At 42.6% G+C, this 26013-nt stretch overlaps 1 protein-coding gene across 3 annotated transcripts in view; it reads left to right on the top strand.

The window, feature by feature from the left end:
- The window catches only part of patj (PATJ crumbs cell polarity complex component), a 225057-nt gene extending 206018 nt beyond the window's left edge, over window positions 1-19039 (top strand). For all 3 annotated transcript variants that reach the window (XM_015356178.2, XM_015356179.2, XM_015356180.2), the window contains 10 exons: window positions 2712-2905; window positions 3674-3821; window positions 4776-4862; window positions 6133-6235; window positions 7751-7788; window positions 8727-8849; window positions 9730-9834; window positions 15048-15151; window positions 15902-16025; window positions 18559-19039. In XM_015356178.2, coding sequence (XP_015211664.2) covers window positions 2712-2905; window positions 3674-3821; window positions 4776-4862; window positions 6133-6235; window positions 7751-7788; window positions 8727-8849; window positions 9730-9834; window positions 15048-15151; window positions 15902-16025; window positions 18559-18705 — 1173 coding nt within the window. In that variant the 3' untranslated portion in view covers window positions 18706-19039. The remainder of the gene's footprint in view (window positions 1-2711; window positions 2906-3673; window positions 3822-4775; window positions 4863-6132; window positions 6236-7750; window positions 7789-8726; window positions 8850-9729; window positions 9835-15047; window positions 15152-15901; window positions 16026-18558) is intronic.
- Window positions 19040-26013: the final 6974 nt, after the last annotated feature.

Raw genomic sequence — 26013 nt, forward strand, 5'->3', positions numbered from 1 at the left:
TGATTATAGTATAGTATAGATTTCTGAGTCTCACCAATCCAACAGCCCACATAAATAGCCCTGCTGCTCTCCAGTTAATCCTAGTTCAGAGGTCATCTGAGGCTTCATTGATGGAACCAACCCAGCAGGGGCCAGCGGTTGGAGAGTTTAACAGGAGAGGTTAACTCCAGTGCACTTGGTAATTCAGGGCTGTTCTGTGGGAGCCATCCCACTGACAGCTCATGTACAATGGATACAGCTAAACATTACTTTTCTGGTAAGTGGGTGCCTTTCAGTCTCTAGAAATAATAAAAAGACTGAGGTCACACCCCCCCCCCATTTTCTTCTGAAAGTTGTTTATTTCAACCATATCTGTGCTGGGTGGTCTGATTCTGTGAGAATAAATAAGGAGCACCTGCGGGTGTATTGCACCACGAATGCAAGCCTCTTTCGACCATGAAAATCCTTCTAATCACCAAAACGCTGTACCTGAATAAATACGTATATACCAGGAATTGGATTATTCTTTCTCTAAGTAATGAGCCTGGGAGAAGTGCAGGGTGAGTGTGGCTTTTATTTAGTTTAATATGCAGTGCCACCTGCTGGCTTGTGTGGGAGGTGTTGCTTCTACATTCACCACCCAGCAGTTATTTATAACTGTACCTCTGGACAGAAGAGTGTTTGTGTTTGCTTTTTTATTTCTTTCTTAGAATTCATCAGTTTGTAAATACAGTACACTCTTTTTATGCAATCGAGCTATTTATGTTTTGTAAGTTTTCTATACCTTCAGAATAATTTCAGCCCTCGGAGACCGGAACATAGTTTGCATGATTTGTTTCATGTTTTACCTTTTACTTCTCTAAGCTCTTAGTCAAGTCACCACTGGATATGATGGTTTCTACCCTGTTCCTAGTAAAATTAAATTTAGAATTTTTAAAAGGCCTTAAATTGAAAAAGCCTCAGAAAACCTTTAAGCCTGTAGCTGTTCAAGGCTTAGATCATGGAGCCTTATTTGAGAACATTGTCTTGTTTTAACACCAAGGGTTCAAGGTTGTGTCTCTGAAGTACAATGACATTCAAGATGTGTTTTCCGGACATTTAACCCTTTCTTTACCATTTCATGCAAAACAGCTGAGATCCCTTTCATCCGATAGATTCCAGGCCACTGCAGCATGTGAGAAATGGTATGAATATAGAAGTCCAGTTTTGAGCTCTTTTTTGGAATTTAAGTTTTCATTTTCAAAATGTGTGAAACATACCAACTACAAAAACGAATGTTTTAGAGCTTGGAAATAAAAATAAAGTGGGCCTAAGTAAGTTGTAGTCAGAACCAGGTGTAAGTTTAAGCCCTTTACAGTAGTTCCCTGTTCACAATCAGTACAATTTGATTGTTTTGTTGGTTTTTTGATGTCACGTAATGTTTTTGTTGTAAAACATCTAAAGAAATTCTGCAGCGGAGTGAAATGAAATTAGTGGAGCTGAATTTTGAAAGCCTGACTCAGTGATTGTAATTCCAGATGGAATTGAGGAGGACATGAGACCATTTGCAATCTCTGAATAATTGATGGACAAATCAATTTATGCAGAAGTACTCTTCTCCTGAAGTAAAAGGGCAGCTTTTGACGGCTTGATTGTAGTTTGATTGACTGAGAAAGAGCTTACTGTGCCATCAAAAATAGAAGTCAACAGGAAAATTACATTAGAAATTGAGAGCTGAGAAATGCAATATCCCTCTTAAATGTGGATTTTATAATTACTCACAGACACAATGTATGGGTATCTGCATGTTCCTTTCTTGTGTGAGTCTGTATCTGCATGCTCATTAGCTGTGTGCCTATATCCTCGCTGGTTGTGTGTCCATGTATGTGTGCTAATTGTTCGTGTGTCTCTCTGCACACTCGTTGTTCATATGTCTTTTTTTCACATGCTGATTGGTTCTGTGTGACAATGATAATAAGTACCATTTGTCCATCCACTTTCAAACCACTCCTTCCAATTCAGGGTCACAGGGGAGCTGGAGTCTGTGCTGGCACGCAACAGGCGCAAAGCAGGATACCCCCTGGCCATGACGCCAGTCCACCACAGGGCACACACAGACACAGCCACGAACACACTCACACCAGGGCCAATATTTCCAGAAACCAATTAACCACTGCACTGTGCCACCATGCTACCCATAGTAACTGCCATGGACAACAATTTCAGTATACAATACAACAATATTAGACATATACTGTATATATTTATATTTTATCCTTTTCCACGGTTTAGGCTTTGATTAGCTTCCCTATTAATCTGCAGTGAATGAAACATATTTTGGTAGTTTGCAATACACATACAGTGAACATGTACCAAAGCTTATCTTTTTTTTTAGGATTTATTCATGCAGTTTGCCTTGGTATCTTGTATTTCATTATAGTTTGTCATATGTGGCAAAAATGTAAGATTAGAGTTTATTGTCATATTGTTGCCGTGAAATAATCACCATAGATTAGTATACCTTATTGTATCAGGTGTCCGTAGTGTGCTGCAGTCTGTTCTAGCGTGCAGTGTGGTGTGGATTATGGATTGATGCACGTGCACCAGAATGATTGTTCCAGTGCGGTCACATGGGTGTGTGCGTGACCCCAGCGGAGTCCCGTGTGATCTCGGCCTGCGCTCCCGCTGCTGCGCTCCGGTCTGCAGCGCGGTCGCGAACGGTGCCGCTGACGCCCATCGTCCCCTGCGGGCAGGTGAACGGGTCGGACCTGCGCCACGCCTCCCACGAGGACGCCATCGCGGCCCTGCGGCAGACCCCGCCCAAGGTGCGGCTGACGGTCTTCCGCGACGAGCACCAGTACAAGGACGAGGAGAACCTGGACGTCTTCTCCGTGGAGCTGCAGAAGAGGGCCGGCCGCGGGCTGGGCCTCAGCATCGTGGGCAAGCGGTGGGCACCTCGGTCAAGCGCCAATCCCCCCAACCCCCCCACCCCCTTGTCAGTTTGGTTTTCCAAGTCTCACGCAATTAGCACAGAGCACCGGCAGCTAGGGTGAACAGGGCGTATTTCAAACCATCACCGGCTGTAGAACAGGCCATTTCTAGAAAATTCTGCAGGTGCTTAAATTATTCAGCTTCTTTTGAAGTCATTTTGTTTCTTTTTTTGTTCCTGAGGCATCCTAGTGTCATTCCGAATAGGCTGGCCTGTTAACAGACTAGTCTCGGAACGAGTTTGTGTTCAGGATCAGTCCATGATGCAGTGGGCAAAGACAACAGGAGACAGAGTAATCAATCATCTCCTGTAAGTGAGTCGCCTGACAGCACTGAATTCAAGAACACAGGCACATCCAGAGACATTTCTCAGCTTAATCATTCAAAAGGCTGTTCCTTTTAACAGCAGGGACTGTTGAAGTGTCTTTATGTGGATTTCTAATGGTGATCTTTCATGAAGGCTTTTTGGACTGTATAAAATTAAGTATTATGTTATGCAAATGATAGTAGCATATTAATAGCATTTAACAGGTAATAGAACCGGAAACACTGAAAAAGCAGGTTTAGAAACACAGACTCTGAATCTCTAATGGCATTTGGAAGTGCTTTCAGCAATCTCAGGGCTTTGCAGTCCAGAACCTACAGACTGCTGGTAGGAAAGGACTGCTGCAGTGTCATTGCTTATAGTTGCCCAAGATGGTGATGCAGCTCTTTTGTCTCTGTTCAGGAATGGAACAGGGGTCTTCATCTCTGACGTCGTCAAGGGTGGGGCGGCTGATCTGGATGGCAGGCTGATGCAGGGAGACCAGATCCTGTCCATCAACAGGGAGGACATGAGGAGTGCCTCTCAGGAGACGGTCGCGGCCATACTCAAGGCAAGGACTCAAAACCAGCTTGAGCAAAACAGTCATCAGAGGATGACATCTGCAATTCTAGGGATATCCAACAGAGCTGTTGTCAAAATTCTGTCCCTTAAAGGCGGTGCTATAACATAGACAGCACGATAGTACTATAGACACTATAAATTTTAGATTTCTTAGATTTAAATATAGCATCAGTCATACAGCAGGTTGAAGTGTTAGTTCAATCTATTTTATAGATAGTTTATTTGTTGACAGTTTATTTCTCTTTACATATATGTATATACAGTATGTACAGTATGGGGTTCTGATACATTCTTCAAGTGCAAAATTTATTTTTCCTTTAATTTCTATGTATATACGGTATGTCTGTAGGTGTATAGTGTATGAGCAACTCACCCAGTCAAATTCCTTGTAAGTGAAAACTTACTTGGCCAATAAAGTGATCTATCTTTATTTATTTTTTAATTTTTATTTATGCTTAACAAAAGAACAAACATTACAATACAAACAAGAGTACATATAACAATTCAAAACAAAAATATCGTCAGGGGAACATACTACTACATCAATTCAAGTTAAGAAAAAAGTTCAAACAAATTAAATAAAAATAATGTCCGCACCGCTTTCATATTTTTGCTTTTCGAAATAGTCTGCAAATACCCCTTTACTTCCATTTTAAAATACTCAAACACAGGGTACCTCCCAGACCACTTCATTTTATGTATGTGATAACGTGCCAGTATAATAATTAAATTTATTACAAACTAAATTTTTATATTGTTTTCACTGGGGCTGAAACTTAACATAACATCTTTTTCAACAAAACAAATATCAAAATTGGTCTTCTATCTTTATTTATGAAGTGTTAAGGTTTTTCTTGCCATCTAGTGGTTAGGAATGGAATTGTTTTGAATTGGTGCTGTAACACACAGTCTTGTACACAGTATGTTCTCTATTGTGCTGCAGTGTGCCAAGGGGGCGGTACTGCTGGAACTGGGCAGACTCAAGGCTGCTTCCTGGCTCTCCTCCAGGAGAACATCTGAGGGCAGCCAGGTCAGTAGCAGAGATGCATTCAGAGGGACTGCATCACTCTTGAACAGTGTCATCCACTCCAAGGACAGTGATGCAGTCCCTCTCTCAAGTTTAGAGTTTACTGAATAATTTAGTTCTGGGGGGGAGTGGTCCTGAGGCATTGCCGGGGGTGTGCTGTGAATTGAGCCACATGAGGTGCCACCTGCAATCATGTTTTTGGAGACTTGATGGTATTGAAAATTTGCTGAGGTGAATAATGCTCAAGACAAAAAAAAACAGGGAAGAAATGAAAAAAGCCTGGAACCTGGAGAAATGTAGAGAGAACGTCAGAGTACTTAAAAACAAAAAAAGGCAATCTGGGTAGTTAGCTTCAACTATATGGCTGGTCAGCTTGTTCCATGCTCCCACAACCCTTAGTGAAGTGTAGTGCTTATGTTCTAGGTTTTTAATGTGCTATGTGGAAAGGGGAAATGTACGAAGGGGAAAGGATTTCTTCCTGTGACTGTTTTAATTTTTCTCATTTCCGTCTTAATCAAAGACAAACATATTTAATTAAAATCTTGTTTAGGTGATTTTAAAGTTGGATAACCTTATGAGTACAACGCAGCAAAATGAAAACCAAACTTTGCTCCAGCTGATCACAGACTCCTTGTGTTAAGGCATGTCTAGGTTGTCTAGAAATACTCTCAAGCTGCTCTAGTCATGTGACTAGATGGAGGAGCCCCTGTTTTTTTCACTCAAGAAATAAAACTAAGGCAGGGTCCCGGGGATCCCTGAGTCCTTGTCCTGGAGAGCCCCAATCTGTTTAGTCTTACGGGAACCCATTAATTAGGTGCTTCCAACCGTGGCCCTGTAGAGCCCCAATTACGTTAGTCTTATAGGACACCTGTTTTGAAAGATTGGCAACAGCTGTCAACTGTTCATGAATCAAGTAAGTAATCTTTTTGATTAAGAGAAATCTAGTCCTTGAGGGCTTTGGATATTTAAATAATATTTATATGTATAATATATGTATTCCTATCTAAAATTTATGTAAGAGTACTTCAGATATTAGTCCTTAATAATGATCTGTAAATTACATAATTTAACAAATAACCAGTTTAATCGATCAGAACCGTTCTATATCTTTAGAAATTGGTGATTTAATGGTGAGCTACAGGCCCTCTTGGTCTGGGACTCTCCAGATCTGGGTGCTTGGAGATCCCTGCACTAAAATAGCAGTGTTCAGTTGGCATGCTGTTGCTCCCACCAGTGCTCAGAGGTATTGTAATATCGGGACTTCTCTTCCCAGGTAAGCCATGCCAGTGCCAACAGTGTTCTCCTGGCGTCCAGTGGCTCTCACTTCCACAACAGCAGCAAGAAGCTCCCTGTGGACCCCGCCAGTGGAAACTCAGGTGAGGAGCCAAGAGCAGTTCTTCACCGGTCCCGTGCTGAGAGTCAAGGAGTTTGTCACCTATAAGACTGAAGAGAGAGCTCCTAGAAATGTCACACTGCACAGTTGTTTTTTTAAAGACTTCTTTAGTCTTGATAATATAATTGAGAGCATTATGTAGAAAAATGTAAGGTCACTCACACTAGGTGGTGCTGTGCCCTTTTTGTACAGTAGTAGCCAGTTCTCTTTGCTGACTGAATAAGCTGTGCACAAACACGCTAAGTACAAAACATGTGTGTCTTGGAATGTCCTTTTTCAGACATTTTGCTTCTGCAATGTGTTTCAGAGTCACTGTTTTGAGCTTTGACTGGCTAAAATAAATTATTAGAAAACAGATCATTATAATTCATTACAGTTTTTAGTGCCTCCTATCTCATAATTTCTCTGTACTCTTGATAGATGCAGGTTGTGCTTAACACCTTGGCTACGCCTATCAGCTGACATTTTCCCTCACGTGGGGTAGCAGAGCCCTCTGCTGGTCAGAGAGGCCTATGACATGTGTCTGTATGTAAAGCTGAAGACTGTCAACCTTCAGATGGTGAATTTCCTCCCAGGCAGCAGTGTTGCCTGTCCTTACACTTAGCTAGTGCTTTTCTGGACACTCCACTCAAAGCGCTTTACAGGTAATGGGGACTCCCCTCCACCACCACCTGGATGATGCGCAGCCCCACCTGGATGATGCGACGGCAGCCATTGTGCTCACAGTATGCTCATCACACATCACTATCAGTGTGGAGGAGTACAGAGTGATGAAGCCGATTGATAGATGGGGATTTTTAGGAGGCAGTGATAGGTAAGGGCCAATGGTAAATTTGGCCAGAACAGTGGGGTAACACCTCTACTCTTTTCGAGAAACACCCTGGGATTTTTAATGACCACAGAGTGTCAGGACCTCGATTTTATGTCTCATCAGAAGGATGCCGCCTTTTTACAGTATAGAGTCCCCGTCACTATACTGGGGCATTTGGACCCACACAGACCACAGGATGAGCGCCCCCTACTGGCCCCTCTAACGCCTCTTCCAGCACCAAACCTTAGCTTTCCCAGGAGGTCTCCCATCCAGGTACTGACCAGGCTCACACTGCTGAGCTTCAGTTGGTCGCCAGCAGTGAGTTGCAGGGTGATATGGTATGAAGAGTATCTGTCCCTCTTCAAATCTGAAAGTTAAAACAAAATTTTTATTTTTAAATAATTTTGAATTTTTATTGAATTTTCACCTCTTAGTGTTTCGGGATAGGATTGCGATAGGAGGTATGGTTGCAATACATTCTAAAAGAAGCATCTTTCTTCTTTCTCCATAAACATTTGCTTAACTGCAAACAATCCTGATACCTGTTGGAGCGCAACACTTCATAAATGAATAATAAATAAGAAGAAGAATTTGTAAAGCAGATCTCTCCGTTGACATTTGAGCTTCGCTGGTGCTTTTCCGTTGGATCCCAGAGAGCTCGATTGACGTGTTCCTGTTTCCCCTCAGGAGCAGAGCCTGGCTTGCGAACAGTGGAGGTCATTCGGGTAAGGAAGTCCAAAGAGTCAGCCTAGAAACGAGAGTCTCATTGGGAATGTAACCCTTTAGAGCCCCTGCAGCTCTTGAGAATCCTGTCCTGATAGTAGCATGGAGGTGATTTTGCAATTTGGGCAAAGGGTGGCACGTTTTTTTCAGTTCACTGAAAATCTACAGCAAAACATATAAATATATATGAAAACTTATATACAGTGATGCATATACATGTGTGTATAAACATATGGTTTCCATATTTAAGTGATGAAATGATTAGTGCAGTGTGCAGTGCTCCACACTCCTCGTTCTCGTTTCCGTCCAGTTCTCTATGACGTGATGTCCTGGGAATTCTGTGAAAGGTGGTCTAGGTGGTGATTTCTTACGGGCACATGCAATCACATTGTTTAAGGTTTTACAGCAACACCCCTCTCTCTCCCACCATGCACACAAAATAGACCCAAACACCACCACTTTAGCATCAATTTTATTTATTATTTTGTTTTCTTTTCATGTCCTGTATCACTTTCACGCTCCTTCACTCTTTTCCTCCATGAGAATAAACTAAGGGTGATGGAATCTCAGCAGGCACTTCAGGGACAGCCGTACACAAATGGGTGACTCCTATGTCCGCTGGTGTTACATTTAGTATCTGGGACAAGGTGCTATTCTGGGGGCAGGATTCTTATTTTTAGCTCTCTGGAGAAGTTGAGATTTGTCCCAAATGTTCTCCCTCTTGGCTGGGTACAGATGTCCTTGCATGTATTGTATACTCCCTGACAATAGCCCTCAGTGTCCTCTGGACTCTCAACTCGTGTCCACTAGGGGTCCACTGTGCCCTGACCTAAGAAACACCTTTTAATGCTGCGTGTAATTGTGGTTTTGTTTTTTTAAAAGTGCCAGAAATATTCTTGATCCTTATCTTTGTGTTTTCTGGGGTTTGTCATTCCTGCAGGGCCCTACAGATGCGCTGGGAATCAGCATTGCGGGGGGCAAGGGCAGCCCCTTGGGTGACATTCCCATCTTCATCGCCATGATCCAGGCCAGTGGGGTGGTGGCACGCACACACAGACTCAAGGTATCTTCCGTCCCCTAACGTCAGAGCTGCTCCTCCAGGCTGTGCTGTGCCCTGTGAGACCCCAGGTTAGAGCTCCCTGTTGGGCTCTCAGGCACCTCTGAGTGCCCAACCTGCGCAGCTCTGTTGAGAGTAATGCCAGTATCTGAACCCTTTTAGAGGAGTCCATGGGGTGTCTCTGCGTACTGCTGAAAGGCTGCTCGCACATTCATTTTCCTCCCAAATTTCATTGACAATGTTCACTTTTGCTTTTTAAATAATGTCAAAATTCCTAGGCCATTATGTGGCCATTTTTCCCCACTGGAAATTCAAATATTTGTGCTCCACTGACTATGCTCTATGGTGTGTATAATTTTAGATTCATTGTGCCAGTTCTCTGGGTTTCAAAGGCACAATGAATGAACTTAAATAACTAGACCCTGAACACAGTAGGGAGGTATATGGATAAGTGGCTAAAGAAGACACTTGCTGGGGGAAGAGTTTCACTGTCACCCCAAGTGAATACATCAGCCTGTTAGCATCACAGCTTCCTCCTACATATGAAAAAAAAATCCAGAATTTTCATCCAGATTCACAGTAAATCTTTGTAATTTACAGATTTATGGACACCTTTGCTAATTGTACATTTGTGGACAGTTGTCAAACCTGGTTATAGCATATCTGAAATGCTCGGAACAGAAAAGGATGAGTCCTCTTCAGTCACCCTTTTCTCATTCCGTTAATTACCTCTGTATCTCATATATTATTATAATATATGAGATATATGTATTGTAATATATATATATATTATATTACATTAACCTCTTTCCCTCCTTGCCCTCACCCTCAATTCTCTTCTCACTTCATTCTTTCTTCCTCTCTCTCGTCCCCTCTCTCCCTCAAGGTGGGGGACCGGATTGTAAGTATTAACGGGCAGTCTCTGGATGGCCTGGCTCATGGAGAGGTGGTTAATCTTTTGAAGAATGCCTTTGGCAGCATCTCCCTGCAGGTATGTAGATAAGGGGCTCCAACGGTATAGCTCCAGATAATACAGCCTGCAGTCACATTGGGAGTGACAGAAGGGACACTGAAAGACACACACTGTCACTAAAGCACACTTACACACACTCACTGACACTGTGGTACACTGACACACATAAGATCACTTTATTGGCCATATACAATTTCTTGTATTAAGAATTTGTCTTTTCACATACCCCAACTTGCTCTCCATGAGACACACAGACATGGAGAGAAGCTCCCTGTGATTTATATGGCACCCTTGGAGAAGTTGGGGTTAAGGACCTTGCTCAGGGGCCCAACAGAGTAGGATTCCTCTCCCGGCCGCGGGATTCGAACCGGTAACCTTCCAGCCACAGGCGCAGATCCTTAGCCACAGGGCCACTGCTCCGCCCCATCCAAACATCCATGGATCCTGAAGAACACTGACATCCACTCGTTGACACTGAAGCACAATGATACACACTGTTTCTTAGGCACACTGACACACACTTATTGCCACCGAGTCACACTGACACACACATTCATTGACACCAAGGTACGATGATACACTGGCATGACTGTCACTGATATAGACAGTTGTAGGTGTGTTTTTTTAATTGAATTTAGTTCAATCTCACCCAAAATGTAACCATGTCCTTCCACAATAATGTCAAGTCCCATTCAAGCCCCAATTCAAATGTTATTTCTTTGATGTAAAGTCGTAGGCATGAGTAGTGTTGTTAGCTTTAAATAGGATCAAAATGGGTGGCTTCAATGTTATGAGTGTCTCCAGAGTGGAACTGGGATGTTTCAAGGAAAATTAGATGCAGTCGGGGGCTGTTCCTCAAGCAGTGATACACAACTGGCCAACATTGTATCCAAGAGGGACACACATACCGACAGTGTTTGACAAGAAGCACAAGGTGTCAGATAGGGATTCACAACCCCATCACAGAAACACGAGCAGCAGTAGAAACTGATACGGAGAAACTGGCATGAACACGGACAGATACAAAGACGCAACTGAAGATAAAGAGCTTCCCAATCGAAAAAAAACTGAGGGCCACGCCTTCTTCCTCACAGAAGGAGAGAGAAAGCATGGTGACAGGAAGGGAGAGCTCCTTATCAGGCGAGGGTTTGAAGGCCCTGTGCAGATTCCATCGTTCACCTTTAGTGAATAAACGTCAGCTTTGAAAAAAATAGAACTGCAGAGCAGAAGGAGAACTTGCAAAATAAAAATTCCTCACCTTCATGTTCGCTCCTCCAGGAATCACTGTGGTCTGTACAAGTATGGTTCACATATCCCATTGGGAAAAATCGTACTGGGCCAGCAACCCCCCCTCAACACTGTGTGTTTTCTTTCCTCCATTTGCAAATGATGACAAGTAAAATTCACACCATGTCAGCTGGAGGGTCTTATGGGTGTTGAAAGTATCACCCCCCCCCACCACCCCACGGACAATTGAAATCATTTTCATGCATTGATGAAATGGGTTTTTCCCCATGATTCACAGAACATATACGACAATTTCAAGGGCAAAAATATTGTTATTGTATAACAAAAGTAAAAAAATGCATAAGAAAAATGAAAAACTGAAAATATATTGTTTACTGACGCATTCACTATCTTGATTCAAAACTGTGGAAGCACCTTTTGAAACAATTAGAGTTTTGAGTCTTCTTTGGTATGTCTGTATCAGCTTTAGACATCTCAATTTGGGGGTATTCAACCATTCTTCCTTGCAGATTTTCTCAGGCTCTGTTGGACAGAGGAGTCAGTGAACAGTGATTTTTAAGGGGATTCAAGTCTGGCCTTTGACTGGGCCACTCAAACGACATTCAGCTTCTTGGTCCAATGCCATTCCAGTATTACTTTGGCTGTATGCTTGAGGTCATTTTCCTCTTCAAACATGAATCTTCACCCCAGTCTAAGGTCCTTTATTGACTGAGGCAGGCTCTCCGTAAGGATTTGCTTGTATTGGAATTATTGTTCACTCTATCCTGACAAATGTCTCAGTCCCTGCAGCTGAAAAGCACCCCCAAAAAGACGATCCTTCTGCTACCATACTTCATGGAAGGGATAGTGTTACATGGGTGATGTGGAAGCTGTGTCAATGAGGGACATAGACAGGTTCATTTCTTCTGAAATCAAGTCATCCAACTGAACTGGCCATACATGGACTCCATTCGAGTTTTAGAGTAATTTCACAAGAAAATTCGACAGAGGCTTACTTCAGAATGTTATAGTAAAGGAAGTGAATTCCAATACCAATTCTTCCCTTTAAAAGCTTTGCAGGATATTTTTGTATCCCAGTCTCCCCCACTTTCTGGTTTTGCATCAGTGGGTTTGACTAAACCACACTTATGTCTGTCTTTTTTAGCTTCGAGCAAATCCATTCAATTGAGGTTTGAAGGTGAACATTATTTTCATTTTTCTAAAAAAGCTACTGCTAATTAGCATCATTCAGGATTACCATTATGTAAATTATACAACAATTGCGATTGACCTTAAGTGGGTTTGAATCATTGTTTTTCCAAGATACTGCCTTCAGAGAAAAGCAATACACAGAACGAGAGACTTTATCTCCTTCTGAAGTATATTCACTGGTTCAGTACTGGTTCCTAAATAGAGACACGATACATTTTTATCCAACAAAAATTTTAAGCATTTTCATGGATATATATGATTCATAAATAAAGTTCAGTCTTCAGGCAGCAAAAGTTATATGAAGGTTTCCAGTTCAAACTCTAGCTCTGGCACTTTCTTTGTCACTTTGAGTGAATTACTGACCTTTCTTCTGCTCCATCCCCTGGAAGAGATGTACAGTAGGCTGAAGATCTTTTGTCAATGACTGTGCAACACAAGGTGCTTGTCCAGTGCTCATCTCGTGTCCTCTGGAAGTCAGCATGGCTACAAGGGTCTGCTAGAGCCGTGCTTTAATGCCCAAACTTTCAGCTCATGGTCCCTCATGATGGTAAAATGTAAACATGCTCCAGCAGTAGTCCTTCAAAAATAACATTTACTTTTTAAGAAGCAGGCAGTTGTAACTTGTACCGATCCCATGAAGCTTAAACCAATTCAGAAGCTACAGAAATGCACGGTGTGGAAAATGGAGACTACAGAAAAAATGTCCACATTGGACATGGTAAAAGAATGTCCTAAGATGTGTGTTTGCTGAGTTTCTCCAGGTCTTTTGCCATCAATTATTCTGGTTTTGGATGGTTGTTAGGCGGCACTTCTGTATGTGAATAAACCCAGTGACTCTTGGAACTCTCTTTCCTGAAAGTGTTATTCCTACATGACCAAGTGTCAGTTTTGCACAGGCATTTATACTGTAATGGGTGATTGAGGCTCTCTCCCTTTTTGTAACTTAGACTGAAAATGTCTTCAAAAATCTTTCTTGCCCGCTTTTTTGTGAATTTCATTTTTATACTTCTAATTAAATGGGACACTTCTTAAAGTTAGTGCTGTTTTATTTGAGCAATTTCAAACCCTAGGAATGTTTGTTATGCTGTGGTGGAAGGCATGTTTCTGGGAGGAGGGGGGGAGGGAATTTGAATCTGTTTTAAAGAAGAGCAATACACATAATCTAGGTAACCCCTAAGACCAGAGGGGAGGTCTTATGTCTAGGGACTTCAACAAGTATTAGTGCTTGAAGGAAGAGGTACGACTTTGAATACCTTCTTTAATTCATCGCACAAACAAGCATTCCTCCAGCCCCCATGTGTATAGCCACACACACAGTCTCCTTTCCGCCACCTCTCCTGAATCCCAGTGACGACTGATGTGTGCCTGTGGAGATACAGCCTAGTTGGTTGGTGCTGTGTCACTGGGTAATGCTGTACTCTGGTATTATCAGCTCTGTGCAGCTGGATGACTGCTCAGTGGGCCCAGCATGATAATTTCAGGCCTTTATGCAAATTGCCCATTATCAGCCAGTCTCCAGGAGGAACTTATAGGGCTTTATAAAAATGGGAGCTGCCTGTGAGCTACTGATTAGAGAGCCCAGGGGGGCAATTACTGTCCGTCTCCCCCTACACACACAGACACACGCATAATACTGTACTGTACAAACACAGCCCTCTCCATCTCTCTCCCTCTCTCAACTCTGCAGCTCCTAAACACTTTTTTTCCGTTTTTTAGAGCCGTTTGTTCAGCAGGTGTGTTACAGAGATAAGGAAAAGAACTAGTCGGATGCGTTTGACTGGCTTGTTTACAAACCAGCTACCAATTCATTAATAGGGCTTTGTTTGTTGTTGTGTTTTTGATGGTCTCGGTTAATTATATATGCTGATGAGCTCGCTGCGCAAAGTGTGCACTCGCGCGGTTGGCAACGAGTTCCATCAAAGCAAAAGTAGCAACAGACCGGCTACAGAGTAAAGACAGAAAAAATGAAATTTAAATCAGTCGCTTCTGGAAGTTTTCAAGGATCTGAGGCAGTTTGCGGCCGGATGAAAGAGTCCTCCTTTAAGAAATTGATTTCAGACCTCCTCTACCATCTTCAAAAATGTGTCTCCTCTGCAGATGCCCTCTTAATTCCCAGAGGTTGAAATAAAAATACAAAGAATATTCACCTGGATTTTGGTTGCTCTGTTGTGGGTCAGTGGATTCCGGTGTATTTGCAGAGCTGGAACGAAGTCCTCAGTAACGGGCACTCTACCATCTTGCCCATTAATACGTCATAAATTCATGTACACCTTTTGTTACTGTAAGACTTCTAATTCCATCGTCAACAGTTCTTTGAATTTCCTGACACATATTCTTCCAGCAAAAATTCCGGTCTCTCACTTGACAGTGCAGGCCACAGCAGAAGAAATACCAATCAGAAGGTACTGTAGCCATTTAATTCAAACTTAAAGTGAGTAATTGTGCCCAAGAGTACATTCTCTCCAGCAGCCACTGGGTATACCGATCTCAACACCATGTCTCCTTAGATAACAGTTTGTTCAGGGCGTTCTCTGCAAGAAACATCAAGCTTTTCACCCCAGGACTGGAGGGGTGTAAAATCCCGCACTCTTTCACAGTGCTCAGCCTTGTTTCACCGATATTTCCAGTCATATTTCTATTTCTAATAATAATAACTAGGCTGCGCGTTAGGAGTTGCTCTCATCTGGTTGGGGAGCCCCTCTGTGCCAGTGCCGGCCTCCTGCTTCCTGCAGGGGAGTGATGTGGTTCCCACTGTCTCGCGGGGCTCACTGCCTGTGTCTGTGTGCTCGCAGGTGGTGGCCGACACCAACATCAGTGCCATAGCCAGCCAGCTGGAGAGCATGTCCGCCAGCTCGGCCCTGACCAGCGCCTCTGAAGTCCCGAGCGAGGAGCCAGAGTGAGTGCCAGGCCTGCCCGTGGCTGCCAGCGCTCGGAAGAGGAAAACATGCAGGGATCTGGCATGCGATTGAGTGGGAGATCACTGTCCAAATGACTTCATTCGTGACCTAGTTTCTTTGGATTGGTTCACAAATATTAATTGCCAAACTGTTAGGTGCATGAAGATATCACTTTAAAGCTTGTTTAGTCATCCCCTAGTTCCCAACTAAACATTCAGGAATAAGCAAAGAAACAACTGAGAGAATGTTAACTAAATTTGCCTTAAAGGGGGCTGTTTAAACAGGCAGGAGGCAGTAATGAAAAAGGTGAAGGAGTGTGGTCAGGATGTGGACAGGTATAATGAGTTTTTTTTTCTGAACAACACTATCTACACTTTAAGCTATTTACCAGTGATATTGATCTCACTCACTAGCTATATCTGCTACTTTATTCCCTGAATGGGTGGTGGATTAAAAGACCAGGTGTCACAGTAGTTGGTGATGACACTTTTTTAGAAGTTCTTTTTTCCTGGAGATGTAAGCTATATGCACATAGCACTAAACCGTTTTTAAAGACTTTTGGAATTAGCGGTTATGTTTGCAGTCGAGTCGAGTCCTTGTTGTTGATTTGTGTTCCAGGCCCAAGGTAGGGTGACGTGTCTTGCGGAGCTGACAAGTGCTCTGAGAAGGAGCTACATAGAAATAAAGTAGAATGACTGTTTGACTGGTTGGGTGACTGGCTCTGTTCTCTGTTCTGCTCCCCCTGCCAGACCTCCTCAGCCTAAAACCATCACTCTGGAGAAGGGGTCAGAGGGCCTGGGCTTCAGCATCGTGGGGGGGTACGGGAGCCCCCATGGAGACCTGCCCATTTACGTCAAGACTGTATTCAGCAAGGTGAGTCTCGTGATTCCTCGGGACATGGGGTGTCCCTGCTCATGCACCAGAGTTTCCCTGCTCACACACTGGGGTGTCCCTGCTCACACACTGGGGTGTCCCTGCTCACACACTGGGGTGTCCCTGCTCATACACTGGGGTGTCCCTGCTCACACACTGTGGTCTCCCTGCTCATGCACCAGAGTTTCCCTGCTCATACACTGGGGTGTCCCTGCTCATACACTGGGGTGTCCCTGCTCACACACAGGGGTCTCCCTGCTCACACACAGGGGTGTCCCTGCTCATACACTGGGGTGTCCCTGCTCACACACTGGGGTCTCCCTGCTCACACACAGGGGTGTCCCTGCTCATACACTGGGGTGTCCCTGCTCACACACTGTGGTCTCCCTGCTCATGCACCAGAGTTTCCCTGCTCACACATTGGGGTGTCCCTGCTCACACACAGGGGTATCCCTGTCATACACTGGGGTCTCCCTGCTCACACACCTGCGTGTCCCTGCTCACACACGGGGGTGTCCCTGCTCACACACTGGGGTGTCCCTGCTCACACACCGGGGTGTCCCTGCACACGCACTGCTGTCTCCCTGCTTACGCACTGGGGTGTTCCTGCTCACACACTGGGGTGTGGTGATACCTGAACCACACTGGAGCTCTGGGGACTAGGGTGAGCTCAACAGGTCCTGTAGTCTCTGTGGTGCAGTGGTTAGCATTGATACTTCACAGCAATTCCAGAGCTGGTGTGCTAGGTGCATGGACATAGAATGTTCTCCCCACGTTCAAGTGGGTTTCCTCTCATTACTCTGGTTCCTCCCACAGTCCTGGTTCTGGTAGGTTAATTGTCCACATTCTTCTTGGAAGATAGGCCTTGGTGTGTTTGCCTGTGTTTGTGTCTGTGTGTACCCTGCGATTGACTGGCGTTCCATCCAGGGTGTATCCTTCCTTGCGCCTGTTGCTTGCCGGGATCGGGTCCTGTTCCCCTATGACCTTAAATTGGATGCAGGACATACAAAATGGATGGATGGATATTTAGTAAACGAAAAGCCCTGTGTGACCTATAAAACCTGTGAAGAACAATATGGAGCTTCTCCTGGCCTCGTTGGCACTGTGTCTGTCAATAACAACTCATGTATTGCAGTTAACAGGTGCTTTGCTTTATTTTCCTAATAACTGTAGATTATGGGTTTTTCATCTTGTTGAATCTTGCTGAATCCAGTAGAAGCCTTAGATTGACTACAAAGACCCTGGGGGGTCTCGTTTTTACTCCGCAGGTTGTTGGATTTCTCTGTTCTATCCTGATTTTCAGTCTAGTAAGCACTCTTGACCTTCAAGTAATTCAAGATTTTTGGTTGCAGTGCTGTTATAGTTTTTTAAAGCCTTCCATACAGCTGTTGTTGTTTTTTAATACAATATGTCTTAGAAGCCACCTTTTTCATGTTATGTCTAATTGCTGCTTGTTTTTTTATCCAAAATACCCTGTCCTCTGCAACAGACTAGCATCCCTTCCAGGGTACCTTGATTGCTTGCCAGGATAGACTTTGGCTCCCCCTTGATTCTGTACTGGATAAAAGCAGCTAGAAAATCAGTGGATTGATGGAATATCCCATTATGGTTCATGTTACATTTTTATTTGTTATTTTTCCGTGGGTGTAAGAAGAGGAGAGGCCGGGAGCTACTGTAATCAACTAGTGGAGTTTTGTTCTTGGCCACCAGGGGGCAGTAAGGGCTTTTGAGCAATGGTGAAGCGTCACATTTCATCCGTGACTGACCAGATCTATCCACATTAATTAAATTCCCTCAGGGTTTGTAATAGTTTAAGAATAATTGTAGAATTTCAAAGCAAAATCTCTGAATTCAACAAGTGTGTTTCCCACAAACGGTTGAAATGGCAGTAGTTTGTTCTCCATGACTTTTGAGTCAAGTTCTTCTCTGGATGGTAATGTTTAATGCTTCTTTAAAGACTCATTCTAGTTCAGAACTGATCTGGATGCTTTGAAAGAACCACTTAATACACCTCTATGGACAGATGATGAGCACTGATGACTAATTATTGCCAGTGGCTTTTCTAATGTTCTTATGAAACTATATTGAAACATATCCGTTTTCTGCTCCTTTTCTACACAAGTAAACCATAACATTTAACATCTGTCTCCCACAGTAAATGAAACTACATTTTAATTGTGTTTGAGAGACAGATGCATCCTACTGTTGAAATTGAAAAGGAAGTGTTTGACAGAGCAAATTATTAGAGTGGGAGAGTGTTGTCTAATCATCTAGTTTGCTTATATTCACCCCGTGAAAGCCCATTACCTGCTTTTATCGGGAAAGTCTACATTTTTAATAAACACCGAACGTTTAGCCAGATATTATTATCTTCTGTCATTAAGGTAGCTGGAAGCAGCATTGTTTTGTGACCTCACAGTAACTGGAGCCATTTCAGTGCGACCAGCCTATGAGTCTCAGAAACAGTTGGCCTTGTTGAGTGGAGTGATGGCACGCCCAAGCTCACATTTCCCTGTCCCAATCTGTGCTCCAGGGGGCAGCAGCTGACGATGGCCGGCTGAAACGCGGGGACCAGATCTTGCTGGTGAATGGAGAGAGCCTGGACGGGGTCACACACGAGCAGGCTGTGGCCATCCTGAAGCGCCAGAGAGGGGCGGTCACCCTCGCCATCCTGTCCTGACCCCACCCCCAGGTGCAATGCCAGGACAGGTCAGAGGGAGTTTGCCTTAATCGGAAGGGAATCGGAAGAGTCCTGAGGGGATCTGTGTTTGTGTGCCGCTTTCTCAGAGAGGCCTAAGGAACCTGAAAGTGGCCCGCAGCAGTTCTGAGCGTAGGAGTCTTGGCCCGACCCTCAAGGTCCGCAAATTCAGAAAACACCACCTCCAAAGTACTGTTGGAAATGTGTTTCAGTAACGTTACACCATAGAGTGATGATTAAAATTGCAAATTGATATTTTAATTGCACAAGACATAGAACATTACAATAAAATGTTTTTGAAGGCAGTGTCCACGGATATCTACTGGCCATTTTTCTTTTTGTCACTGCAAAAGAAAAACTGAAGGACCTTTAGAGTCCCAAATGTTCTCACTAGAATGTGAGATTGGGTGCCTCTTTTCACTCATTTAAGTGAGCTGTTAAAACATGGGATCATCCCACATGTTTGTGCCGAGATCACGTTTCTTCTTTCTGCTGTTACAGAATGTGGACTAAGAGAGGCGTTGTGTACTGTATGACGCATATAAAACCTAAAGAACACATTAGCATCAATTCAAAACATGAAATTGATTTGTTACTACACGGAGTAGCATATGCATAACCAGTTATAAAAAAATAAACTTCCACTTTTAGGAGTCACCTGTAAGCCATGTGTTAATTTTTTGTGAATTACATACAGTACTACCATGTGCTTATTAGTCTTAATCGCTAATAATAAATAAACCTAGGCTGTTCCAGTAGAAAAGTAATAAGAGGTGTTTTAAAAAGTTACCCCTAAAATAATGTTTTAAATAAATAGGGTATAAATCACGTTTGACACTTGAAAATTATATGCAAAAAGACCTTATAACCACCTATCCCAGCCTGATTGAAACGCAGCTCTATTGCTTTCTGTGCTGTGAGCCTATAAAGTGTTTCAGGTAGGAATTTGTGTTGACTGATGGTTGTCTAACCTTCCAGTGACCCTTAGACGATGACATTTCGACCAGTGAAACAGGACACAGCGAGGGTCTCTGGTCAGTAGACCAGTGGGCAGGGTGTGAGCCATTGAGGAGCGTCAGTCATTTCTGCAGGGTTAGCAGGCTAGAGGTGACAAGAGTAAAGTCTGTAAAGTTTTTCATTCAGGGATTTCATGCAGAGATATATGGTCATCAGTACTTCTGTAACCCGTCCTCCCCCTTCACTCTTTGTTCATTATTATTAAAATAGCCAAAATGTAACAACCGTAACCTTTCCTGAAACTCGAATCGGAACAGAGCAGTTGTAGTGTTGCAGAATCAGGTCTAAATTTTTTTTTAAGCTTGCTTTTCTAGAAGTGTCATTTTGTTTTTCGCTACAATTCTCTTCTAAACACAAAAAAGTGTATCCAGTAGGCACGTAACACAGAGCCACGCACACCAACCAAGAAATTGCTTTACAGAAACACTGGATCAGAGGACACTGATCCTGATTGGAAGAGGGGCTTGTAGCAGTTCTCTGCCATGCTTCAATGAAACTCAATCTAATTGAAATGATTCCTGGGAGAACTGTAGCAATGAACAGTTTCGTTAGAGCTAGCAAGGTCTTTTAAATGCAGGAAAGTGAGAGCAATTTGGTTAATTGCAATCTCAATTAATTGCTACCTTGATGCACGTTTGCTGTGAAAAGCACCAGCCTCAATTTCTCCTTGCCTTATTTCCTTGGAATCAGCCAGTGTGAAGCGTCCATTGTAGACGGTCTCAGAAATAGGAGCTACAGTACCCTGGAGTTTAAGAATGCTGACTAATCCAGCGGTCACTTTAAGACAGGAGCTACAACCACTCTGCAAACTGTGGGTGATCACTCTGATTCCAGCAGGTGGTTAAACTACAGAGGCCATCCCCATTCTGGTTTGAATGGGTTCAGTCCACCCTGTCTCTTAGTGGCACTTCCATTATTGATAGGGAGGAGCTACTTTGGGCAGGTGTCTAATCTTTTTATGGAAAATATCCCACTTGCCTTTTTAAAACTCATGTTTGTTCTTAAAAAAAATATTTCCAATAGGATATCGATGCCCTTGTAAATAGTTAAATTATTACATTTTCTGTTTTATCCGCCTTCATTTTTTGTCTATTTGTTAACTGTGGTTGTTGTGAGCAGTGAGGGCTGGTGTCCAAGACTAGCTGCTGTCTCTAGCATTGAATTCCGGAACTGGACTGAATGCAGGAAATCTGCCATTTCCTGTCTGATGTGTGCCTGTACACAAACATGATTTAAACAAGTTCCCATCCATGTCTCAACATCATTTCTTGAAGACCTAAGAGTTTTAACAGGAACACATCAAGTCAGCAAAGCGTTTATGAATATTAAAACTGAAGCTGTGACCTTTGCAAACGCTTTGCCCATGCCTGTCGGCCCAATCATGTTGTTTCTCCTGGATGTTGCCAGTTCAAGACCAGGCTGTGCCACAGGTAGGGCCCAGTTCTACCTGCCGTCACAAGGGGCAGTGTAATAATGGCAGCAGAAGGACAGAACCTCCCTCTAAAATACTGCAGTAAGGGTGAGTGGTAGGGCGCAGTTCAACAGAGACTGTTTCAGGTGTGATGTCTGTGTCTCCTGAGCTGGCATCTGGGAATCATGCCCAGAATAAGGCAGCAGTATAGATTTTCTTTAACATCCACATGTGAAAACTACACGTTCTATAGTGCTTTTGTACTGTTTAATTGATCTTGGTTTTCTAATATCCATTCTCTGAAGCAAACCTGTTTCTGTTGTTTGCATTGCAACTTTTTATTGTTTTTCTTCCCCAAGTAACTGAAGTTCCTACTAAGCTGCCCAGCAATAATACACACAGCATGGAAAAAATTGTCAGTTCATGTTCAAAGACTTTTCACCATTAGAAGTCCTAGATTTGACCATTTTGCAAAACATCATGTTGGTAAAAACGTAACACTTAATTCCGTTGATTCTTTCTAACGCACACAATCACTTTACTCTGTTAGCTAAGTGATTACTATGTTGTTTTTTCAAACTCCTTTAAAAAGAATAAGGTTGTTGTATCTATTTCTGTTATTCTCCTCTAAATCCATTAATAACAGTTATTATGTGCCAAAAAAAATCAATCATCTTTAGGATTTTTTCAGGAGGTCCCTAATTTCACACTTCAGTGGATGTCTGCAGAATACAAGTTGAATTGCAGCTTCATTTTGACTATATCAAGCCAAGGAAATTATTTTTTGGAAACATAAAATCTTAGTGTTTCAATGCAGAGCACAACTTTGTTTTTTTAGAGTCAGAAAATGGTCCTGGCATTTTTCAAAAGCCTCCCACGGGTTGTTTTTTTTAACGTATGATTGTAGAAAATGTGAAAATGAGAAAGGCCCAAAGGAACATTTCAGTGCCATTTCAGTGTTCTGGTGGTCAGGTTAGCATTGTCTGTTTCTCTGCAAACCGTGAGCTGTAATCCTCCTGTTTCAGACCTGGCATTGTAAAACTAAATCACCTTCAAGTAACTGCAGTCGGTTAGTAACGAAATATGTCTGACCAGCAAAAACTCCTTTTCTTGTCGGCAAAAGAGATGTAGCAAACAGACTTTATATTCAGTTCCGAGTTCTGAGGAAAATCATTGTGTGTATCTCCGAGCTGTGTCAAACACAATGCTTCCAAACTGTAATAATGAAATGGGTCTCCGCACCCCTTGGTAACTGTGTCAGTGTTTCATTTTTTGTCCTCTTATTTCCGATGTTTTTGTGAACGTTACTGTCGCTTTGGGAATTCCGGGATTTCCATGGTGGTGTCTTAGATGTTCATTCTAATTGTTTCTACTGTATGTAAGTGAATAAAAGAGAAGCTGGACTGGTGCTGGTGGCCTTTTGTTTGGTGTACCCAAACAAACATGTGTTGAGATACACCTTCGGGAGACTAGGTGGTGACTGCCAGTCTTCTGTGGTACGAAGGAAACAAAGCTTGTATGTGTCACTAATCGATGTGTAGTGTTTTTTTGAAATCCAAAGAAATTAACTCAAACCAGTTAATAAAGCTGAAATGAAATTGCAGAAAGCTGTGTGGAGCCTGAATAAGATGAATCCCTGAGAGCAAGATTATGAGCTATAAGGTTTGTGAGTCAAAACACTGTGCTTCAGTGCTACTCTTCTCTTGTTTTTGGAATATCCTCCTCTGTTTTATAGTCTAGAAACAATTCATTCCTAACATGAGACCTTTAGAAAGGTAACAAACCATGCCTCCTAAAGAAGAAATGAACTATGCGATAGACCGAATACAGGCTCATGTTAAAGCCTTTTTGTAGAGGTATAGGGACCTTGACAATGATGGACTCCTTGAACACACTCCCTCCTTAGCACACATGTTGAAGCCATGAGTCCGTACCAGAGGAGCAGGACCTGAGAGCTGACGAGGTGAGTCTACTGTGGTGATGGGCATTCAGTTGAGGAACGGACCAGATTTGGGATCTGCAGCTCTTGAACTCATGAGAGCGGGTCTTCGGGTTGTTCAAAGCGAAAAAGATGATCCTACCATTAAAATAAATAAGAGGAGGCCATTAATCCTGTCTTGCTCCTTTTGTTGCCAGTAGTTTAATGCTTTAAGACATCAGCTTCAACCACATGACCGGGAGCTGATTCCAGAATCCGCAAAGGAGTTGCCAGAGGAAGTTGCCTCTGGTTTCTGTTTTGAATGTTCTGAACACACGTTCCATTGTATCACTGGATCCCTCTGTTGCTGCTGACCTTGATGACTGCCTGAATCATGTGCAATAAACAAATTATATTAATTTGAGCTATTGGTAACAAAGTCTATAACATCTATAACTAATCAAGACCTAAACAGAGAGCCTGGGAGCAACCAGTATAATCTGAGGTGCTCACTTAACATCAGGTGAACGTGCAGGCAGGTAAGGCAAAGCATTTCAATTTTCACGGCTAGAGCATTGTAGGTTTCTGGGTCTTGTAAATCTTGGAGAGACATTGTTTGGTGTATAGTGTAACGTGTAATGTTGTATGTTGTATAACATTTAGTGTTGTTCAGTTTGTGTTTTAAATTATTAATAAGTAATTGTTTTTTGTGTATCAAACTGTAACACTAATTTTATGACTTGTTTGCTGGGGGTGTGCCATAGAATGAAGCACTCACTTGCCTCAAATTACACCTACCTCTCATGCCGTTGTCTCCCTAATTTTGTGACAAGCATTATCCATTATGCTTCAATGGGGTGGGATACATACAGTGCCCCCAAAATAAGCCTAAATTAATTCATTTGGAAAGGATAGGTTTGACATTTATGTTCTTATCTGACCTAATTGCTAAGATATGAGATTGACAGGTGACAGACAAAGAAGAACACAACAAGCACAATTGTGCTATGGGAGCAGACTAGGACTGAATGGACAAACAGATGGTGGCACGCCATCAATGTTGTGAGACAGGATGCTCAGCGTACATGCACCTGTGATAGCTAACAAGGTGAGTTTGCCGTGGTTAAACAAATTTCAGTAAAATGCCAATATATGCGATACGTGTCCTCCGTGACGTGGTCTTCTGAAAATGTCAAGGCATGGTTTCTGTGTTTTTTAGCCATCATTCTTTATGATTGTCCAGGTGAACCCATTATTATCATTGACCATTCAATTGAATGCTATTATTGATTTAATGTAAAAGAAAATAACACTTTACATACAACGCAATAATCTCAAAGCCAAACAAGCCCTCATTGGTGGATAAGGCTAACCATAGTAACTCCACTACAGCTCAGATCTATAATGTGCTAGATCTGCAGAGCAGGATAAATCTACTCGAAGATACAAATGCAGTTTTGCCCATTCTGCAGGGGAGTGACGATGTGATTCCCTTAAAAGACTGCTGTAGTGAGAATAACAGAATGTAATGCAAGCCAATACACATGGACTTTGTATTTTTTTTATCATTCTTGAGTGGTTACCATGGCAGAGAAACACAATCAGTTACACATTGGTGTAAATATATAGGATCATTCTAAGCTCAACTAGAAACAGGACGTGTAGGGATGCAAGATCCTCGAGTGGACCTTTGACCTACACCTGTGTTTTGCTTGCTTTATCCACTTGTGACGTTTTTGTTTCCAGCATTTTAGTGTGCTCTACAGACTTCCTGACAAATGTAGAATCCAAAGAGGCTCAGTGAGCTCTCTTGTTTTGATTTGGAATGGGAATTTAAAGAATTGTATCTGGGGGGGTTGAACATGTTAGGTATTTCAAGACCTGGACAGTTAATTTCTTGGGTGTCATCAAACTTCATTTCCAGTTAGCAATCTTCATTTTGTTGGTGGTCCAGAAGATTAATAAAAGGGCTTGGTTGCCAAGATCCCAGTGGAAGCCCTGGCTCTGACATCCACTTGCTGTTTGAAACTCAATGGCTTACTGATTCTCCCTGTGCTCTTTGATGAGACACAAACCAAGTCCCAAGGTGACACAGCAACAGCTTTTGTTCCTCCATATTTCACTCGTTTGTCTTTCTGATTTCTGGAGCATTATTACTTCTGCATGACCCATTATCCTCAAGGCTGTGGTCATCTCTCTTCCTCACAGCTTCCTCTTTTATCTTGTTCCTCTCAATTCCTTCCAAGCCTAGACCTAATTCCAGCCCTGGAGACACCTTGCTACAGCTGGTTTTCATCACTCTTATGAACTGATTGATTAATTGATTGAGTTACAAATTGCTTGATTGGGACTTTTTCAAGATTTTAATCTACCCCACAGTTGGGGGATTGTAAATTACCTCTAAAAATGCCTTAGTTAAAAGGCATCCTCCAACATCTTCAACAGAAAGAAACAAAGAGCTCAGATTAATCCTATTATTAAGTCAATTAAAGGCTTAATTACTAACTGCAAGCCCAGCTGGAGCAAAACCAACAGGAAAGCGGAACCAGCTTCCATGGTGGTAAAATGTGGCGATAGGGCGCCGGTGAGTGATTTACTTATATAATTAACCACTAGTCAGCAAGGTTGGTTTTACGTGCGTGGCTTAATTGACATTTTGGAAAGGAAACCAGAATTTCCAGCACTTCAAGTTCTCCTGCAAACTTCATAATACAGGCACTGACCTTCCAAGAAAACAGAATGAGTGCAAAGTAAGGAGAAAACGTGAGAAAAGGCTCAGTGCTCATTCCTGGTCGAGGATGCACAAAAGACCAAAACTATTCACTGTAGAGACATTCTGCTTTGAGTAGAAAAAAACCCCACAAATATAAAAGCTAGAAAAAGCAGATGGTAAATACAGATGTTATTTGACTGTCCGTTTAATTACAAATTTTGAAACTGTTCT

The sequence above is a fragment of the Lepisosteus oculatus genome, chromosome 9 (assembly GCF_040954835.1).
Source record: "Lepisosteus oculatus isolate fLepOcu1 chromosome 9, fLepOcu1.hap2, whole genome shotgun sequence".
In the NCBI taxonomy this organism is placed as follows: domain Eukaryota; kingdom Metazoa; phylum Chordata; class Actinopteri; order Semionotiformes; family Lepisosteidae; genus Lepisosteus; species Lepisosteus oculatus.